General features: G+C 39.1%; 2 protein-coding genes across 3 annotated transcripts in view; both read left to right on the top strand.

Annotated features, from left to right (window-relative positions):
• The window catches only part of stk24a (serine/threonine kinase 24a (STE20 homolog, yeast)), a 62,305-nt gene extending 56,268 nt beyond the window's left edge, over positions 1-6,037 (top strand). The window contains exon 10 of the mRNA XM_073845024.1: positions 5,870-6,037. Coding sequence (XP_073701125.1) covers positions 5,870-6,037 — 168 coding nt within the window. The remainder of the gene's footprint in view (positions 1-5,869) is intronic.
• Positions 6,038-13,531: 7,494 nt separating this feature from the next.
• Positions 13,532-21,602, top strand: LOC141340280 (serine/threonine-protein kinase 24-like). Of its 2 annotated transcripts, XM_073845202.1 has the most exons (11): positions 13,532-13,655; positions 14,869-15,099; positions 16,225-16,281; positions 16,750-16,858; positions 16,986-17,143; positions 17,224-17,409; positions 17,854-17,996; positions 18,087-18,207; positions 20,713-20,784; positions 20,945-21,072; positions 21,150-21,602. In XM_073845202.1, exons 1-11 carry the CDS (start codon positions 13,635-13,637, stop codon positions 21,166-21,168), a joined length of 1,245 nt encoding a protein of 414 aa, XP_073701303.1. In that variant the 5' UTR covers positions 13,532-13,634; the 3' UTR covers positions 21,169-21,602. The 2 variants fall into 2 exon arrangements, with proteins under 2 accessions (XP_073701303.1, XP_073701304.1); XM_073845203.1 differs by lacking the exons at positions 20,713-20,784; positions 20,945-21,072; positions 21,150-21,602 and adding an exon at positions 19,833-20,697.
• Positions 21,603-21,992: the final 390 nt, after the last annotated feature.

Raw genomic sequence — 21,992 nt, forward strand, 5'->3', positions numbered from 1 at the left:
GCCTGAAGTCCAGTGTCAAGTACCCACAGTCAGTGATGGTCTGGGGTGCCATGTCAGCTGCTGGTGTTGGTCCACTGTGTTTTATCAAGGGCAGGGTCAATGCAGCTAGCTATCAGGAGATTTTGGAGCACTTCATGCTTCCATCTGCTGAAAAGCTTTATGGAGATGAAGATTTCATTTTTCAGCACGACCTGGCACCTGCTCACAGTGCCAAAACCACTGGTAAATGGTTTACTGACCATGGTATTACTGTGCTCAATTGGCCTGCCAACTCTCCTGACCTGAACCCCATAGAGAATCTGTGGGATATTGTGAAGAGATAGTTGAGAGACGCAAGACCCAACACTCTGGATGAGCTTAAGGCCGCTATCAAAGCATCCTGGGCCTCCATAACACCTCAGCAGTGCCACAGGCTGATTGCCTCCATGCCACGCCGCATTGAAGCAGTCATTTCTGCAAAAGGATTCCCGACCAAGTATTGAGTGCATAACTGAACATAATTATTTGAAGGTTGGCTTTTTTTGTATTAAAAACACTTTTCTTTTATTGGTCGGATGAAATATGCTAATTTTTTGAGATAGGAATTTTGGGTTTTCATGAGCTGTATGCCAAAATCATCAATATTAAAACAATAAAAGGCTTGAACTACTTCAGTTGTGTGTAATGAATCTAAAATATATGAAAGTCTAATGTTTATCAGTACATTACAGAAAATAATGAACTTCATCACAATATGCTAATTTTTTGAAAAGGACCTGTAAGTATGTGCATTAGGCCTTAAAGAGACAGCATCCTATAAATACCCCCAGTGAGAAGCACTTGTTATTTTACATATAATTATTAAATTTCTGCACCTGAATACTAGTGTTATTGATTTTATTAGTAACTTTATGTTGTATTCATCTACACTTGTCATTTGTGTAACTGTTCTTGTTTAGTTTTTGCTGTGGATTAGAAGTACTTAAAGTAAGCATTCAGTAATTAATAAAAAAACTAACTTTTTTGTTTTGTTCGCTTTTTGCTGATCCGAAAAATGATCGGATCCGTGACTTAAAATCCATGATATGATCCGAACTGTGAGTTTTGAGATCCGTTGCACCACTAGACCTGACCAATAAATTTTTCTCAAAAACTACTAAAAAAATAGCCTGAAAGAGACTTACACATCTGCCTGTCTCTCATTGTTTAGGTTGGAGACAGTGAAAAGAAGTCCAACTCTCAAGTCTCTATTATGCCCACAAAGTTTTCAGAGGTAAGAATTTGATTCTGTTGAACTTTTCAACTTTCAACTTTTCTTGGTGTTCTGATCTGTACCTGATCTGAGGTACAATCTGTTTGATAGTGAGCATCTTGAACTGAAAGACTTTTATAGAGATGACAACATCTCAATGCCGAATCGCCTGCTAATAATATCAGCCAGTCTTCAAAGTAATTAGTAAATAAGAGTCTGAGAAGAGCCAAGTGCAGGGTGAGAGTGATGGACTGAAGGGAAGAACATGATTTTGGTATGATTCGCCCCCGAAAGCAAACTTCAGGATCTTTCTGTGTTGAGGAAGCATGGACATGTGGAAGAGAAGGAGACCATAGAATGTGTCTATGGTCTCCTTGTTTCATTACCAGAGCCTGCTCAGGGCTTAGGTTGGAGACAGTGAAAAGCAAAAAGCAAAGCATTCATTAGCAAAGAGTCCAAGTCTCAAGTATCTTTTATGCCCACACAGTTTGTAGAGGTAAGAATTTGATTCTGATTAACCTTTCAACTTGTGACAACTCTAGCGCCTCCATTGGAGGGACTGAGGATTCCCACTACTCCTTGCCTTGGTGCTTCTGATCACCTGGTGAGAAGGCACCAAAAACAGTGGCAAACAAACACTAATTGAGAGGGCAGCCAATGATGGCCGGATAGCTTGGAGGAAATGGGGAACACAAGCAGTCGAAATAATTAAGGCGAGCCATCCATTAGGCCAAGCTTGGAACACAACTGTCCTCAGACACCACAATTCCTGAAGGTAATGGACTGGCTACTTGAAACCCCAGCAGTGGAGACAGCTCAAGCAGGCAAAAAGTTAACCTTGGGGAGGCTGCCTACCTAAATTCCTGAAGTGGGAAGGAAGCCCAGTCCTGCTAACAAAAATATAGGTAGAAAAGCTCATAATACAAAGAAAACTGGCCTCAACATTTTGACAACTCCCAAATAGGGAGCCCAAAAAAACAGAGACTCAACCTATAGGCATAAGTGAACTGTTTACTTCAAATTTCTAAGATAGTCAGCACCAATAACCTCGTGGACAGCTTGCTGACATATAATGCCACTCAGCTTCAGGCGTCATGAGTCCTGTCTCATGGACCTTTTCTGATCTCATCCCCTTGTCTTTCTCCCATTTCACTTCTCGTCAACACTTAACTATCCTACCATAAAGGCAAAAATACAGGGCAGATATCTGTCCCATATCAGAGGTGCAGAAGTCTGTAACATAACATAAATTAGATATTCAACATTGCAGGAAAATAGAGTAGATTGTATGTTTTACAGTTTAGAATTATTATTGTTATTATATGCTATGTGTTGAATTACATTTTTGAAAAAGACGCTGCAGAGCCTGACGTCATATCTCAACCGTTGCCGTGTCCAAACAAATTGTGTGTCTAGTTTTTATGTCAAAGTCTAGTGTTACCACTGCTTAATGAAGTGATATTCAGACATGTATATATCAGACTTACACTTCTGACTGTCTCTCATTGTTTAGGTTCCAGACAGTGCAAAGAAGACTCCATTCAATAGCAAAGAGCCCAAGTCTAAAGTTTCTATTATTACCGCACAGTTTGCAGAGGTAGGAATTGGATTATGATTAACATTTCAACTTGTGTATATACTATACACGTGCTGATATATTATCAGTTGAACTTCACAGTGCGGGGTGAGAGTGATAGACTGAAGGGAAGAACCCAAAACTGTTGTGCTTCTCCCCCTTATTCTTCTATTACCAAAGCCTGGTCTATCCTAGATCTAGATAGCTACCATCCTTTGACAAGGCTGCTATAGGTGGGCTGCCTACTTAAAACCCTCTAAAACGGGGAGGCAGAAACAACACTGCTAAGAACCAGACCATCAGTAGGCGGTTTGTGACTAGCAGAAAACCCACCAAAAATCATCATTAGCTCAGTATCAAGGCCAGGGCCAGATGTAGACAGCAGCCTGGCTGCGCTTTTTGAGGTCCCCTTGACTCTCCTTAGCATCATGCATCGTACATACTCTACTCCTGGAAGGGGGTAATGGAAGAGTGGCCACACTTGACTTTTGATTCAATCTGCAGTTCTCGGGTCAACACGGATCAGTTTCCTTTGGGGTTTTGGGAGATGATGTAGTTCAACAAGGGATGTACTTCTTAAAGGCTGCAGACTGCACCCTTGCCTCCTTTAACCTTATGACCACCACCTCAATCGATGTGCCCAGAAGGCAAGAACAGAGCAAGAAAGTTCTTCTCTTTCTTCCCGATGAACGGTAGATTTTACCATAGATGATGATTTATAGCCACCATAGCTGTGGTTTACTTAGTTACGTGGAAAGTAAGATCTATGGTGTGGCACAGCTCCACCACAGACTCTGGGTCAAACCTTTACCCTCATCTAGATCAAGCAGGTTTGCCTGGTAGGTTTGTAACACAACCATAGTGTGCTGCCACATACGCCTTTCCCTTCAGCTGTGAAATTCTTAGAAATGGTCTGAATAGCAAGACAGCCTTCAAAGATGATGTCTCACCTTGGGAGAGATAGCCGGCAAATATCTCCTTTACAGGTTGCATTCTCACATATCCATGTTCAGTTAGACTTTCAACATCAGCATAATCTGTGTTCTAAAAGAAGTTAAACTGAGCTGAATACCGTCTTGACCACAATCTCTCAAGCCCTGAATGAAGATTGGGGAGAAACAGAAGGCTAATGGGAAATGGTGGGGGGATGATGGGCAGAAACGGAAAGCTACTGGAGGAATGATGGTCATGGTCCAACGAAAAAAACCAGTTGTCAAACCAGTAGCATGGGCCATAACCTCCAACATCTCCCTGTATGCTGGGCTGGTAGGCTGGGATGATCCAGTATTCACACTTTCCTTGTCATCACCATCTACATGCATGCCCTTGTCCAAATTGGATGACACCAGTAACTTACTATCCTCCAAGCCAGCAGGCTCCACAGATAGCTTGTACATATTCTGCAGCTCATGCAAGCTTGAGACAGAAGAAGCAGAAAGATCAAATCCTTTTTCCAACTTTCTTTTGGGTGTCAAAAATGGACACAGGGAAGTGGAGTAGATTTTTACAGTTCGGAATTATTATTAAATGATGAATATAAGTTTTTAAAAAGATGCTTCAGAGTCTGACGTCATATCACAACAGTTGCAGTGTCCAAAGAAATTTTGTATGCCTATTTGTCAAATCTATTGTGACCACTGCTTAATGAAGTAATATTCAGACATGTATAGATCAGAACTACACATTTGCCTGTCTCTTATTGTTTAGGTTCAAGACAGTGCAAAGAAGCCTTTGTTTAGTAGAAAAGAGTCCAAGTCTCAAGCCTCTATTATGTCCCCACTGTTTGCAGAGGTAAGAATTTAATTCTGATGAACTTTTCAAGTTGTGTGCAGAATATATATGTGCTGATGTTTATCTAGGATTCAACTTCGCCCTTCAAATGATTAAACAAATGAGTAAATGAAAATGAGCCCATCATTTACTCAACCTCTAGGCATCCTAGGTGTATATGACTTCTTTTTTCTTTCGGACAAATCCAATCGGAGTTACAATAAAAATTATTCAGCCATGGGGTAGCCGTGGCCTAATGGTTAGAGAGCTGGACTTGTAACCCAAAGGTTGCGGGTTAGAGTCTCAGGTCCAGCAGGGTTTGTAGGTGGGGTGAGTGAATAACCCTATGTGAGTGAGTGGGGTGAGTGATAACGCCATCTGCTGTTTTGCAAGAGGAAGTTGCTCCATTGCATTTGTGAGAAAATATGGACACATTTGTGAGAAAATCTGGACACATTTGTGAGAAAATCTGTCTGCACACGTGTGAGAAAGTCAAGTTTTCCTCACAATATATATATATATATATATATATATATATATATATATATATATTTGCAACACACAATGCATATATTTGTTATACCTCTGCATTTTCTCTCAAATTGACTTGTGTTTGTGCGTAGTACTTTTTGTTTGTTTGAAAGTGTTTTTTTTTGTCTTTGCAAAGCAGATTGTGTTTGTTTGCAAAATGCTCTATTTGTTTGTTTAATTTTGGCACATAAATAACTCCATAGTCACCATACTTGGCCTCACTTCACCTCCTTTCCTCTTTCCCCTTTTCCTCTTTGCCCTTATTCTGGCATTTCCAAGCTTTAGAAGTGCATTAGTGTTTCTCTTCATCAGTCCAAAACAAGTCCAATAAAAGTGCATCCATCGATAATAAAAATTGTCTCACATGTCTCCTGGGGGTAAATACAGGCCTCCTGTAGCAAATCAATGAATTTTTGTAAGAAACATATCCATATTTAAAACGTAAGAATCACTTTAATCTAGTTTGTGCTGGCTGGTCATACACGGAAACGGTTCTGGGCTGATTCACTTTATTGGACTTGTTTTGGACTGATGAAGAGAAACACTTATTTATGAAATCCTAAAGTTTGGAAATGGCAGAATAATATTTAATATAACTCTAACTTGATTCGTCTGAAAGAAGGAAGTCATATACACCTACGATGCATGGAGGGTAAGTAAATAATGGGCTAATTTTTATTTTTGGGTGAACTAACCCTTTAACTAACAATGCTGTATTCAAAGTCTTAATCGCAGGATGGGTGTTTTTGTTCTTCTGTCAGCTGAAACAGAAGCAAAGTGTTAAGCCAGCGGTGTTGGAGGAGCTAAAGCAGGCCATGCTGCTGGCTGAAGAGACATGTCCTGGGTTTACTGACTCGATGGTGATGGGGGTGGTTCAGAGATTAAAAAGGTATTCACAGCACCCTGCCTGCACTGTCCAATACATGTGATCTTGTAAGAATCTGATGTGTCTAGAATCTAATCTCCCTAACAGGTTTTTGCCTCAACACTGACTGACTCTGCATAAAGATTCCTTCAACTTTGGGCATGTGTATTATGTATTTTCTGCTGTTTTATAATTGTGGGATTGTAATTAAGCCATTTACATTCTCAGGTATTTGTTGTCTGTACATAAGTGTAAAATGTTCAAGACTCGATTTTAAGTTCTCTGCTTTTTTCTTTATACATGTTTCCTCTTGGCTCTATTTTTCAGAAATGTATTGTCTTTTATCACTGTCATGCTGAGGATTCACAATTTGATCTGTTTGTCAAGTCCAGCAATGTAAATTCTATCATGAATCTTATGTCCTGTCTGGAGAAATGTCAAATGTGTTTGTCAGATGGAGACAAAACTGAGGATATTGCTTTTGGATCTTCATCGTGTGTCACAAAAATTGGAAATCAACTAAGTTGCCTGTTTTTAACACTGTAGAGTTATGAACACAGGCCTTAATATTTGATTCTGACTACTTATTTGATTAGCAGATAAATTATGCTGTAAAAGGAAGCTTCTTTCATCTCCTAATCCATTGCCAAATTAAACCAGTTCCTCTCAAAGATTATTTAGAAATAATCCATGCACTTATTACATCCCGGCTTGACTACTGCAATTCATTATATATAGGTCTATCTAACAGTTTGTCTAATGAAAGTACTTTTCAATTTAACCTTTTAATGAGCAAATAATTACTCTGAACTTGTAATGAGTGTGACTGCCCCTAATTAATAATAATGTTACTTTGATCTTGATTAGAATTGATTGGAATATATTCTGTTATTTGTGTGAAGAAGCAGATTGCAGTGATGCATCAGCACCATGTGGATTTGAACCCGTTGAGGTAGCCATTAATAAGATGAGCAAAAATATGCTGGAGATACAGCTGTGTTCCTGTAGTTGTGGTTGAGATAGCATGTCAAGGACCTGTTTAACTGCTGGTGTAGAGAGTAATGTGCCGCAATGTGATTGGATATTGTTGGAAGAACATAATTAAATGTCCAGAAACATCAGGTCTATTAAACATCAAGTCTATTAAACTGTTCCTTGTGACAGCTTCCTTGTATTCAGCTTAAATAAGTGTCTGATAAGAGTAATTATATTATCACTTACATTGTCCCAGTGATATAACTATTAACACAAGAAAGATTAGTCGTTAGAGCAGTAAAATATATGTCAAAGATGGTTGAAGACCAGACCAATGTTGTAAATCCAGGTTTCAAAGATACACTTAAGGGCTTAAACTATGATGAAATCAGCAACAAATTAGCACAGCTAACAGCTTAAGCAGGCCAGGCCTTAAAGGGTACCTCACTAGTCAAACTCCGCTCTATAGTACTAAATTTGACTGTCCAGTTAACCAGAGCTATAGATCAGGGGTCACTAAACTTGACAAGGATAAGAGGATCCAGGAGCTAAAGTGTCAGCTGGCTGATCTGCAGAATCTTCTTCCAGACTCTTTGCTTTAAGTCACTATGAATCACCCAGAGAGTATTATGAACACATACGCAGAATGTATTTTGCTGGTGTAGACTTTCCTAGAGCAGAAGAGGATGCGATGTTTAAGAGCTCGATTGTGAGCAATTTGCCTCTTACCATTAGGAAATCCTTTTTACAGCTAGATATTGATAACATGACTTCAGCTTACAGCTTGGAACATGGGTCTAGAAGTGATAAGATAGATAAGACAGGGATTCAGATACTTGTGTGTTTGAACATGACAGTGAGCCACCCCTGGAGCTAGAAGGTTCAGAGCTTCCCCAAAGTGGACCTGCCTGGACCAGCTGCTCTTCTGAACCAAAGTACCAGACTGAACCACTGAACGATGAGCAAGAGTGGAACTAAGCGCTGAACCAAAACATTGGTGTTGAGTCAGAGATGCAACAGCAGTTTAATGGGTTGAATGTCTCTCAGCTAGAAATGACACATCAGAGACTATGGCTATCTTGCTGATTATTCACATGTTTTTACAGACGGGGGCTACCCCGTCTGTGTAAATTCAGATTGAGGTACTCACTTTACAGCCACAGTAATGACTAAACTGTAGAAAATGCTGGATGTCTGGGTGAAATGCCAAATTTCCACTACCAACCTAAGTCATCAGGACAAGTATAGAGGGCAGCATTGTAGGGATGCTGAGGAGGTACATTTAAACTAATGGCAAGGGCTGGGTTATAAAACTGCCCCAGGTCTTAATGGCAATTAGGTCCACACCTCATAACTTTACAGGTGTAACACCGTTTGAAATGATGACAGGATGGCAGATGACACTCCCTCGGCATCTTCTCTACCACCCTGAAGGTCTCAGTATAGCCAGTGCATACACTGCCCACCAGTATGTGTCAGACCTGAGGGCTCACCTCAGACATTCGCGGACATTTGCATGGGTGCAAGAACAAGAACAAGAGCATATTCTTGCAAGTGTTAATGCTATCACACACAGGCAGTTCATAGATGCAGCATATCTATGTTGACAAAGCATGTAGAAGGTTTGAAAAGAGAAATGCCTGAGATACAAGAGAAATTTAATATTCAGCAGAAGCAGCTGCAGCAAGTGGGCAGAACACTAGAGGGCACGATCCTTGCTATAAATCAACATAAAACCCTTTCAAATGATACCATCCGCAGTATAGGCATGACAGTGGATGTTATACAATATAACTATGTCCACCGCTAAACGGTTCAAATACTTATGCAAGATTTCCAGAGAGAATTTAAATCTGTTATTGACAATTTGGCACCAAGCAAGATCCCTTCATACTTGGCACCAGTTGAGCTTACGAATATCTTGAGGTAGACATTGCATGGAACCACATAAACACTGCAGATGCAGATACTTTCCAGAGGCTAAAGAAATTGGTTTTCTATTAAACCTCCTGATGATCAAAACATATACAGGTTGCAATCAGTGTTAAAGTCAAGGCTCAAGATATAAACGTAAAAATTGAGACACCTGCACTCATAACTTACAAAGATGAAAATCCTGACTTGTATCTGGTACCTAACCTACATCTGTGTACCATTATTAAATACATTCACTGGCTCTGTCCCAGTAAACTTTTGTTAGAGACTCCTTTGAAGGTCTATGTGGCATTGAAAGGTTAACCAAGGATGACAAATGCAATGCTGTTGTGACACACAGGGAGAATTTAACTACCACCTGAGAGAGCAGAAAATAAGTGGCTGGTTAACACATCTGTGAGTGAAGCTATAATTACATATATGTGACCCTGGACTATAAAACCAGTCATAAGGGTCAATTTTGGAAACTGAGGTTTATACATCATCTGAAAGCTGAATTGGTTTGTTAGGATAGGACTATATTTGGCAAAAATACAACTATCTGAAAATCTAATAAAAAAAAATCTAAATATTGAGAAAATTGTCTTTAAAGTTACCCAAATGAAGTTCTTAGCTTTGCATATTAATAATCGACACCTAGTGAAACTCAAGTAACGACTACATAGAAGTAGTAGTATAGTTTTCCTTCAGACTAACCAAGCCTTCATTCTGTAATGACCATTCACCAGCCCAAAGATGGAATCCAGCAGTGTAGGTGAAGTGTATGAAGTGTAAATTGTGTATAATTTTTATGGCGCTTCTGTAAAAAAAAAACAAAAAACACTTAAATAATTCAAATTTAGTTTCCAATTAAAATTCTAACTCCATGCATTTTTTTAATCTTACTACGGTTTTTAAGGAATTACTCAAATTCCGTTATATTTTTGATTAACAGCTGATCCAAAATTAGTTGTGGTTCAAGAACACACTCAATTTTGGTTGCACAACTGATCAGCATGAGATACAAAACTATTTAAGTTATCAATATTAAAATCATTTTAAAGAGTCAGCATACTTGACAATATTGACACAGAAATTGTGTGAGAAGTTCTGCTTACAGATGCCTCCTTGAATGTTTACACAATTCTCTTTAAATACCAAAGTCAAAACAAAGCAATAATAAATTAAAAATGTGTCCATTTGTGGATTTTGTGAATGGAAAAACTGTCTATGACTGGCTGCTTGATTTTAATAGAGAGGGCCTACAAGGAATTTCATGTGGGCATATTTGAGAAAAAAAATTGTTTCAGATCATGTAAAATTTTCCTTTGAATGTGGTATTTTATGTATATATGATAGTTTTTGTTTTTGAGGGGAAAATTTATTTTAGTTTTTTACATACGGTTCATGTTGTGTTTTGTGCACACGTGTAAATATAATTTAGCAATGTAATTATTATGGTGCCATCTAGTGATTGGCATCTGTTATTGCATTTCCCTATGAAGAGGATGTTATTTGAGATGATTGTCATTGAAAAAAATCGATTCATAAATAAAGCCAGTGCTCTTTTCTTAAATTCTAAAAGTACAATATGTTTTCGTGGGTTAGCCTTTAACAATTAGAATTCTAAACATCTACAGGTGCTGGTCATATAATTAGAATATCTTCAAAAAGTTGATTTATTTCACTAAATCCTTTCAAGAAGTGAAACTTGTATAATGTATAGGCTACATTCATTCCACACAGACTGATATATTTCAAGTGTTTATTTCTTTTAATTTTGATGATTATAACTGACAACTAATGAAAACCCCAATTCAGTATCTCAGAAAATTAGAATATTACTTAAGACCAATACAAAGAAAGGATTTTTAGAAATCTTGGCCAACTGAAAAGTATGAACATGAAAAGTATGAGCATGTACAGCACTCAATACTTGCTGTGATAGTGGCCTTCAGCTCTTCTGCATGGTTGGGTCTGGCATATCGCATCTTCCTCTTCACAAAACCCCATAGATTTTCTACGGGGTTAAGGTCAGGCGAGTTTGCTGGCCAATTAAGAACAGGGATAACATGGTCCTTAAACCAGGTACTGGTAGCTTTGGCACTGTGTGCAGGTGCCAAGTCCTGTTGGAAAATGAAATCTGCATCTCCATAAAGTTGGTCAGCAGTAGGAAGCATGAAGTGCTCTTAAACGTTCTGGTATACAGCTGCGTTGATCTTGGCCCTCAGAAAACACAGTGGACCAACACCAGCAGATGACATGGCACCCCAAACCATCACTGACTGTGGAAACTTTACACTGGACCTCAAGCAACGTGGATTCTGTGCCTTTCCTCTCTTCCTCCAGACTCTGGGACCCTGATTTCCAAAGGAAATGCAAAATTTACTTTCATGAGAGAACATAACTTTGGACCACTCAGCAGCAGTCCAGTGACTCCAGTCCTTTTTGTCTTTAGCCCAGGCGAAACACTTGAAGAGTGAGCCTGTCTCTGGTCTGTGAGTGTGTGCTGTCATGACTGTGATGCTGATTGTGTTTGTGTGCTTTCAGAACAATAATATACCTGTCTAAAGTGTCTGGCCCTTGAGGTCAACTTTCCTGCAGAGTTTAGCATCAACCCTAATCAAACACACCTGAACAAGGTAATCTAGCTCTTCGGGACTGCTATAAAGTTACAGGCAGGTGAGTATGATAAAATTTTGAGGGCCAGAGTTCAGAACCTCTGGTGTATGCCATTGGCCAGGTCACCATGGCCATCAGCACTATTCATGATATAACAGATGCAAACAGAGATGGCACACCAGATAACTTCACCTTTCACATGCTAATAAGCTGTTCCAAACCACTGAAACAAACTCCAAAATACTTTCGTTTTGACCAGAATTGGTTCTGATTGAAGTCTCATGTGTTCACTTTTTGATTTTGCTTGAAGTATATGAGGGATTTTATTGGCCCAAGTCAAAAGAGCCCACCCCAAAATCTCAGGTCTTCAGTATAAGTCTATGGGATCTTATTTCTATTTCTCAAAAGAAAGATTTATTCACAAATCTGGCATTATTAGTTCTTATTCTAAACAGTGGATAGAAAACACACAACTTGATTACTGAAAAAATATCAGCAAAAATGTATACAGCAGGGGTGTCCAACCCTGTTTGAAGGCCACTGACCTGCAGTATTTAGCTCTAACCCGAATGTGTGTAATGAATCTAAAATATATGAAACACTTTCGAAGCATCATGGGCCTCCATAACACCTCAGCAGTGCCACAGGCTGATTGCCTCCATGCCACGCCGCATTGAAGCAGTCATTTCTGCAAAAGGGTTCCCGACCAAGTATTGAGTGCATAACTGAACATAATTATTTGAAGGTTGACTTTTTTTTGTATTAAAAACACTTTTCTTTTATTGGTCGGATGAAATATGCTAATTTTTTGAGATAGGAATTTTGGGTTTTCATGAGCTGTATGCCAAAATCATCAATATTAAAACAATAAAAGGCTTGAACTACTTCAGTTGTGTGTAATGAATCTAAAATATATGAAAGTCTAATGTTTATAAGTACATTACAGAAAATAATGAACTTTATCACAATATGCTAATTTTTTGAGAAGGACCTGTAATGACTAAACAGCTGATGCATGAGATAATGCAAGTAATTTTCTTGCAATGATTAACTTATCACAATACCTGCACTTCAACAGATCACAACGGTCGGTTCTGAAAGCTACACAGATATACAGCAGGGGTCTCCAACATGCTTCTAGAGAGCTACTTCTCTGCAGTGTTTAGTTCTAACCCCAAACAAACACACCTGATTAAATACATAAATAAATGTGTGCTAATTAAAATGTTGAGTGCTACTTCATAATTACAAGTAGGTATATTTGACTGGGGTTAAAACTGAAGTCTTCGGGAAGTCTTCGTCTTTCCAGAAGCATGTTTGGAGACCCCTATGCATACAGTATGGCTTTATTGACAATCACAAGCCAATTGATTTATATACATTTTCATTCAAATCTTGAAAAGTTTGCAGTATTAAAAAATGCTTTAAATGTTTATAAATTAATTTGTGATTTATCTTAGAACTGGTTGGTTTGGTTTATATTGAAATCCCTAAAGATAAAATAAATTGGAAAAATATTTCAAAAGCCCAGCTGTTGGGAAAGTGGGCTAGCAGCCATACAACTCTTTGGTAACTGACTAAAGGTAAGTATGGCTGCTGGTAGTGAAGTTAGTAAAGCCAGCAGAGATGCACAGTCTATGTGAGTCCTAAACTTCAGTACAGTGATTGAGTTGTCACAAGGCATTTCTCCGCAAATAAATAGGAGTGTAATGTAACCTTGACGTTGGGGCTCAAATTTACCCTACTTTTATAAAGCATGCCCTTCTAATAACTGTGTGACCAGTATAACCAACAATTCACCAAGCTTCACAAAGGACGGAAGATTGCTTGATCACTGTGGTAATACAGACTTGGAACAATATGAGGGTGAGCAATTAATGTGATTATAGTGATACTCTTGACAGAAATCACTTTTTGCATCAGACTCATCTTTCCCAGGGGTTTTAGAGCAGGTTGTTTATTGTTCAGTTTTATGGAGCTAATTGTATTTAGCCTGTATTCAGAAACATTAAAAGAGGCATTCTACTCTTTGACCCCGTCGTAGAGAGCGGCCGTGTTACCGCCCTGTTACACCCACATGATAAAGAGTCCTGATGGACTGACTAACACATGAGTGTGAACAGCATATTCAGGAAGCAGCAGCCATAGTCATGGACATTAGAGGATCAAAGGTACTGTGTTTGTATGTGAATGAGAGTTTTTTGGTTTTTGTTATTTGTTGACAGCATGGTCCTGATGTCTGACAAATAGGAAAAATTTGAAAAGCAGATGTGTGAAGAAATTTCAAAGGTGTGAAGTTAATTTTATGAAAAAATGGAAAAAATTACTTTACCAGCAGAAACGTTTTATAAGTAAATAAATTTCATTGAGTTTTGCCACTGTAAAAGTTTGTAATTTTAGTAGAATTTTTTCCCAGGGTCACATAACATCTGATGACCAAAGTGCCGCTGCTAGTGGAAAGTCTGTGACTGTGGATATTGTAAATGACGTATAAGAGATTAGATTAGCTGTGTGCCTGTTCTGATTTAGCATAGACATCTTTAACATTTATAGAGTCGTAATGTGCTTGTCATTGCTTTGTGTTTAAAGTTCCTTATTGTCAAAACATTACCTTAGCAACCGTTGCCTCCATTAACAAGGATATGTAAGGATATGCAAGACAACATCAGGTTAGGTAAAATGTTTTTGAAAAGTTTGATAATTTGAGCCTCAAAAATTAGCCTTAAAAGTGAAACTCCAGTTAAGGTATTCCAGTATGCAATGATACCTTTGGGACTGCAGAATGCACCTGCCACGTTCCAATGAGAATTGGAAGTCATACTTGGATGGCATTGTGATTTATTCTGATTCTATGAACATCTGGTAACTATAAATCTCATGTTAAACTTTGTATAATTGGCTGAGCACATTTGTAAGCATCTAATAGATGTTTTTGAGAATCATGACAGCCATTAAAACAAACAAAACAAAATTCAGACATATCAATGAATTTTTTATCAGGTGTATCTAGAGATGGGCATAGGATGTGATGCAGATGTAAACTTGTGCTCAAGTGGAGCAGGCTGAACTGACTATCATTTCTACGAAAGGAATAATGTCCATTACCTGACCCCAACACAAGGAAATTTATTCTGGGATAACAACCAACTGGATGTACATTATCCCATTTATTACACAGCTATTTACCACATGAGTAAATAATTAGAAACAAAATTCAAAATAAATGCAAAACTTCTACAAGAACAAAGAACTTCAAAGTTACAATTTATAATTTGCTATGTTCCACTGTTCAAAGTTTAGTATTTCTGATACCATAAATCATTTGAATGTTTTTAAACTACAACTAACTACAATACTTCTCATTAGTTTTCCTTTCTTTTGTAGAATTTAAAATTTGACCCGGAGAAGCTGTTCACCAAGCTTGAGAGGATTGGGAAGGGATCGTTTGGAGAGGTCTTTAAAGGCATTGACAATCGCACACAAGAGGTGGTTGCTATAAAGATCATTGACCTGGAAGAGGCTGAAGATGAGGTGGAAGACATCCAACAGGAGATCACAGTCCTCAGCCAGTGCGAAAGCCCCTTTATCACTAAATACTATGGGTCTTACCTGAAGGTGAGGCTACTGCACCACTTTCCTAAAACAGTTTAGTGTGTATCAGGCAGCTTGTGGTGATTTAGGCAGGATTAAGCTGTAAACTATATGATATTTGGGGATAGCATGGGTCTAAACTTTTTTATGCTGAAGGGTGATGTTCAGTGCTTCTCATATGTTGTTTAAACAATAAGATGCACTTACACTTGGCCTAATCTCTGGTGGTTTAAGTATTGAGTGTGTCTTGGAGGACTTTTGCATTAGTCTTTGCATGATTGGAAGTGACCAAGTGTAAATACCTTAATATGAATATGAAGTGAAAGTGAAGTGACGTGTGGATTTGTGCTCTGCATTTAACCCATCCAAGTGCACACACACACACACACACACACACACACACACACACACACACACACACACACACACACTCCATGAATGCACACCCGGAGCAGTGGGCAGCCATATTGCTGCGGTGCCTGGGGAGCACTAAGGGTCTCACCTCAGTTGTGGTATTGAGGGTGGAAGAGAGTGCTGATTATCCCACCCCAAAAATACTTGAGACTCGAAACTGCAACCTTTGGGTTACACGTCAGACTCTCTAACTATTAGGCCACTACTGCCCAAAACTGATAAGGCCTTTTGTGGATTAGTATTGTTCTATATAGGCAAACTTCACCATAAAATAACTGATGAGCTCCAACAAAGGGTTGGTTAAGTTTGTAAGAGTATCCCATATGTTGGTGCTCCCACTGCTTCTTAACGCCTTTTTGTGATCTGATACTCTTTACAGGGTAGCTAACCTTGCTCCTGAAGGGCTACTATCTTGCAGAGTTCAACTCCAACCCTAGTAAAACACCTAACCCAGCTAATCTAGGTGTTTAGGATAACTTGAAAATAACAGGCAGGTGTGTTGGAGCAGGGATGTTTGTAGGAAGGTAGTCCTCCAGGAGCAGAGTTGACCACCCCAGCTCTACAGCTAATGGGAATATCTGGACAGATAAGTGACATTCCAAGAAAATTTAGGAATTTAGCTCTGGAATATTAAATCACAGGTATGGTTTAGCCATGCTTATTAGACAACAAGACAATAGTGACCTGTAATAAGTCAGTGCAAACTGAAATTATATGACTTAACATGTCTTGCAGGACACAAAACTGTGGATCATCATGGAATATTTAGGAGGAGGTTCGGCTCTGGATTTGGTAAGGATTTTGATTTCTTAAACTTTATTGACCAATGTAGTCTATATTTCTTGGAACTAGGTATTGTAAAACAACAGCCACAAAAAAAAAACATATTTCTACAAGTTGTTGTTAAACAATGTAAATGTTGGTAATCATGAACCAACTATTTAAGATCTTCAGGAACACTTGATAACTACAGGTATGTTGGTAGCAGAATTGAAGTCTGAAGAAACAGGAATGAGAAACCCTGCTTGAGGAAGGCCACAAATAATTTACGCCAGTGCTTCTCAAACATATCCTGGATCCCCAGGAATGATGTGGTGACCTTGTTACAATACAAAATGAGGAATTTGTGTAGCTATAGTCACATAGTATATAATTATACTTGTGTTTTTTTTTTTGTTTTTTTTTTTTTGAGAGAGAGAGTTTTGGAGTTCTATACATGTTTGTTAAGGTCCTTTAACAAGTCTGTTCTTTGATCTACAGCTGGGTCCTGGAGCTCTTGATGAATATCATATTGCCACCATTCTCCGTGAGATCCTGAAGGGTCTGGATTACCTGCACTCTGAAAAGAAAATTCACAGAGATATTAAAGGTGCCTGTGTTACCTACATAGTTTTCTTCTATTGAAGTCAATAAATGACCTTCAGCAATTCAAGAAGGCACTTCTGTTTAGAAAGCTCAAATCAACATGGCTTATATGTGTTTGTGTGTTTCTCTAGCTGCTAATGTCCTGTTGTCAGAGCAAGGGGATGTGAAGCTAGCTGATTTTGGTGTGGCGGGACAGCTCACAGATACACAGATCAAGAGGAACACGTTTGTGGGCACTCCGTTCTGGATGGCACCAGAGGTCATTAAACAGTCAGAGTATGACTCAAAGGTCAGATCCATCAGATCCGCAGAGCAGGATTAAGTGCCGCTGTTTTAGCACATAATCATTCAGTTACTTGTGTTTTGTAGGCGGATATCTGGTCATTGGGCATAACTGCAATTGAGCTAGCAATAGGAGAGCCGCCCCACTCTGATCTTCACCCCATGAAGGTGTTATTTCTCATCCCAAAGGAAAACTCACCCACACTGGACGGAAGCTACAACAAAGCTCTCAAAGAGTTTGTAGATGCCTGTCTCAATAAAGACCCCAACTTCGTAAGTGTCTTCTGGAGGTTTTAAGGGATTAGCTGGTTCGAAGTGTGTTTGATTAGGACTGGTGCTAATTTCTGCTGGAAGGTGGGCCTTGGGAGCAGAATTGGACACCCCTAATTAAGCAGGGTTTCTCAAATCCTGCCCTTGAGGTCAAACCCTTAACAAACTCACTTACCTATAATGTTCTAGTAACTCAGAAAATCTTGATTAGCTTTGCTCAGGTGCCTTTGTTTAAGGTTGGAGCTAAGGTCTGCGGAGCAATGGCCTACCAGGCTGGATTTGAGTAACTCTGTGATCTAGTCATTTGATTTCTGCATGTATAGCAGGGGTGGACTGCTTTGAACCTTAAATTACTCCTTGTGGCCAGAGCAGCCCACCCCTGATTTATAGTCATGTATAATGAAACGAAATAATGTTTTTTTTTTTTTGTTTTTTTGTCTCTTCTAGAGGCCAACAGCTAAAGAGCTATTAAAACACAAATTTATCATTCGATATGCCAAGAAGCCATCATTCCTGATGGATCTTATCGACAAGTACAAGATATGGAAAGAAAAACAAGCCTGTGATGACTCCAGCTCGGATTCAGAGTCGTAAGCACAAAACCAACATTGACACATTTAGTTACATTAGTATTAGAATTATGTATTCACTGAGAAAATATTGTGCGTACATGTCTTCAGGGATGACGGTGAAGCATCTGGAGAGTCTGCGGATGATGACTGGATCTTCGGCACTGTCATAGGAAATAAGCCCACAGAGAAACAGAATGGAGTCATAAAAAAAGAAGAAGAACACAAAGAGGTAAGGAATCAGATATACCAGTGTCTAGAAATATCACAGCAGATGGTGTTTTTTGAAAGACAGAATTAGGTACACTTACAGTGCATCCGGAAAGTATTCACAGCGCTTCACTTTTTTGTTACATTACTCCATATTTTGTTACATTACAGCCTTATTCCAAAATGGATTAAATTAATTATTTTCCTCCAAATTCTATAAACAATACAACCATTACGACAATGTGAAAGAAGTTTGTTTGAAATCTTTGCAAATTTATTAAAAATAAAAAATGAAATGAAGGCACAGATGTGGAGAAGGGTACCAAACAATTTCTGCAGCATTGAAGGTCGCAATGAGCACAGTGGCCTCCATCATCCATAAATGAAAGAAGTTTGGAACCACCAGGACTTTTCCTATAGCGGGATTATCAGCCAAACTGCCAAAGCAATCTGGGTAGAAGGGCTTTAGTCAAGGAGGTGGCCAAGAACTCGATGGTCAATCTGATAGAGCTCCAGCGTTTCTCTGTGGAGAGAGGAGAAACTTCCAGAAGAACAACCATCTCTGCAGCACTCCATCAATCTGGCCTATATGGTAGAGGAGCCAAACGGAAGCCACTCCTCAGTAAAAGGCACATGACAGATTGCATGGAGTTTGCCAAAAGGCTCCTGCAGGACTCTCAGACCATGAGAAACAATATTCTCTGGTCTAATGAAATAAAGTTTGAACTCTTTGACCTGAATGCCAAGCTTCATGTCTGGAGGAAACCAGACACCACTCATCACCTGGCTAATACCATCCCTACAGTGAAACATGGTGGTGGCAGCATCATGCTGTGGGGATGTTTTTCAGTGGCAGGAACTGGGAGACTAGTCATGATCGATGGAAAATAAATGCAGCACTGTACAGAGATATCCTTGATGAAAACCTGCTCCAGAGTGCTCTGGACCTCAGATTGGGGCAATGGTTTCAATAGGACAATGACCCTAAGCACACAGCCAACATAACAAAGAGTAGCTATGGGACAACTCTGTGAATGTCCTTGAGTGGCCCAACAAGAGCTCAGACTTGAACCTGATTAAACATCTCTAAAGATAGATCTGAATATGGCTGTACACAGACACTCCCCATCCATCCTAAGAGTACTTGAGAGGTACTGCAAAGAATAATGGGAGAAACTGCCCAAACATAGGTGTGCCAAGTTTGTAGCATCATACTCATAAAGACTTGAGGCTGTAATTGGTGCCAAAGGTGCTTCAACAAAGTATTGAGCAAAGGCTATGTTTACTTAAGTACATGTGATTTTTTTTTTTTTTTTCAAATAAATTGGCAAAGATTTCAAACAAACTTTTCACATTGTCATTATGGGGTATTGTTTGTAGAATTTTGAGGGAAATAATGAATTTAATTCATTTTGGAATAAGGCTGTAACATAACAAAATGTGGAAAAAGTGAAGCGCTAAGAATACTTTCCAGATACATTGTAGCAAGAAAAATATGTTTGTTGGGCTTGGAATGATAAACAAAAAAAGTGTTTTTTAGATGTTAGTGGATCATGCTTCATCCATCTATTCTATTGCTGCTTATCCAGGACCGGGTTGCAGAAGCAACAGGCTAAATACAGTCGCCAATATATCCTTCTTCCACAGCTCCTCCTAGGTGAAACCAAGGCATTTCCAGGCCTTCCAGCATGGAGGTCTCCCTAAGCTCTATTCACAATTGGACATACCTGGAACACCTTCAATGGGATCCATCCTACCACATCAACTGTTTTTTGGAGAAGTAGTAGTCTAAGATGTCAAAGCTTCTTGGCATCTCTGAGGTTTAGCCCAGACACCCTGTAGAGAAATCTCATTTTATCTCCTTGTAGCCACAATCTCATTCTTTCGGTCATTACCCACATTTCTTGGGAACATTCAAGGGTCAGAACCTAGATATACTGGCAAATCAAGAGCTTCACCTTCAACAACATCTGCATCACTGCTGCACTAAACTGATCCACCTATCGAACCCATGCTTTGTCTTGCCTTTGGGAGCAAATTACTCCCTACCCAAAGTAAGAAATCCACCCTTTTGCACCTGAGAACCACAGCCTTAGCGTTGGAGATGCTGCGTCACAGATCACAGCTGAACAAGGCCATCAGGACAACATAAACCACAAACAGCAGCGATGCCACCTTAAGGCCCTCCAAACTGGACACTCTCCAGTCCCTGTCTGCACCTTGAGATCCTTTCAATGACTATAACAAGGGACTGGTGGAGTCCAACAGTTGCTGGGAACACAGTGGATCATGTTGATAGTTACTGTATTTGTCTACACCTGTGGTTCCTTTGATATAACACCTTGTGAATTTGAGTGGAACTGACTTCATACATCCACTAAAAATCACAAAAACACCACCTGATTAAAAAACATCGAGCACAAATGAAGAAATATTAGTGCTAAGAAAAGTTTATGCTGCATTAATGTAATGATATTCAGACATGCATACATCAGACTTACACATCAGACTGCCTCTCACTATTTAGGTCAGAGATGGTGCAAAGATGCCTCCGTCCAAGAGCAAAGAGACCTCTATTATCTCCCCACTGTTTGCGGAGGTAAGAATTTGATTCTGATTAACCTTCAGAATTGTGTATTATGAATGTGCTGATATTTATCTAAAATTTCCTTTTGCAGTTCACACAGATGAATATCAGTGCATACTGAATTGTAATCAAAGTGTCAGTCACAGGATGGATGTGTTTGTTTTTCTGTCAGCTGAAGCAGAAGCAAGGTGTTAAGCCAGCAGCATTAGAAGAGCTGAAGAAGGCCATGCTCCTGGCAGAAGAGATTTGTCCTGGGATCACTGACTTAATGGTGACGGGAGTTGTAAAGAAGTTAAAGAGGTATTTACAGCACCCTGTCTGCACTGCCCAATACATGTGAGCTGGTGAGAGTCTGATGTGTGTTTTCTGCCTAACAGGTTTTCATCTAAACACTAACTGACCCTCAGTGCCTCTCCATGAAGACTGTTATGTATTTTATGCTGTTTTTTTATAGTGGGATTGTAAATAAGCCATTTACAAACTCAGATACTTGCTGTCTGTACAGAAGTGTAAAATGTGGACTAGACTTGTTTAAGCATCCCATGGAATCATTTGATGACTTAAGCTTTCCTCAATAATTCCTGAAAGAGAAAGACTGTAAATTTTAAATTTATCTTCATTTTTTTTGTCAGCTTAGCATATAGATGCCTCAGAGATATGAACTAAAAATTGTGATCTCAAGGGGTCCATGTGTATCAGCTGTTTGACTATTACACTGTAATGCTGCAATATTTCAATTAATATTGTTTTCCTGCTAGCATTGCTCTTAGATTTTGTACTTCTTAGATTTAAGACTGTACTATTAAAGGGGTCATCGGATGCAAAACTCACTTTTACATGTTGTTTGAACATTAATGTGTGTTGGCAGTTTGTGTACACAACCACCCTACAATGATAAAAATCCACCAGTGGTATTTTTTTAATCTTTAAAAGTAAAATCCCCTTTTTAAAATCGGGTCATTCTCAGCTTCTTGTCGGTGTGATGACACAGACAGATGCCACTCCCACGATAGTAGATTGACACGAGAGCCTTACTTTAGACCCGACTCTGATCGCTATTGTGTCGAGGGGAAGACAAGAATGTCTCTGATTTAGCGATTGAGGTGTTCTGTTGTTGGATCATTTACTCCCGACATCTGAGTTGCTGAAGACGCAGAGGATTAACGTTACTTTCGTTTTTGAAAGGAAAGCACCGATCCCGATCTACATGTCTCTGTGTT

Source organism: Garra rufa, chromosome 8 (assembly GCF_049309525.1).
Source record: "Garra rufa chromosome 8, GarRuf1.0, whole genome shotgun sequence".
In the NCBI taxonomy this organism is placed as follows: Eukaryota; Metazoa; Chordata; class Actinopteri; order Cypriniformes; family Cyprinidae; genus Garra; species Garra rufa.

What these genes read in the sequence shown, in the direction of transcription:
- LOC141340280 (XM_073845202.1), top strand. Translation starts at nt 13,635, where the DNA reads ATGGACATTAGAGGATCAAAG. An exon ending in ACTATGGGTCTTACCTGAAG is followed by an intron (nt 15,100 to 16,224) that starts GTGAGGCTACTG and finishes CATGTCTTGCAG; the next exon opens with GACACAAAACTGTGGATCAT. An exon ending in AATTCACAGAGATATTAAAG is followed by an intron (nt 16,859 to 16,985) that starts GTGCCTGTGTTA and finishes GTGTTTCTCTAG; the next exon opens with CTGCTAATGTCCTGTTGTCA.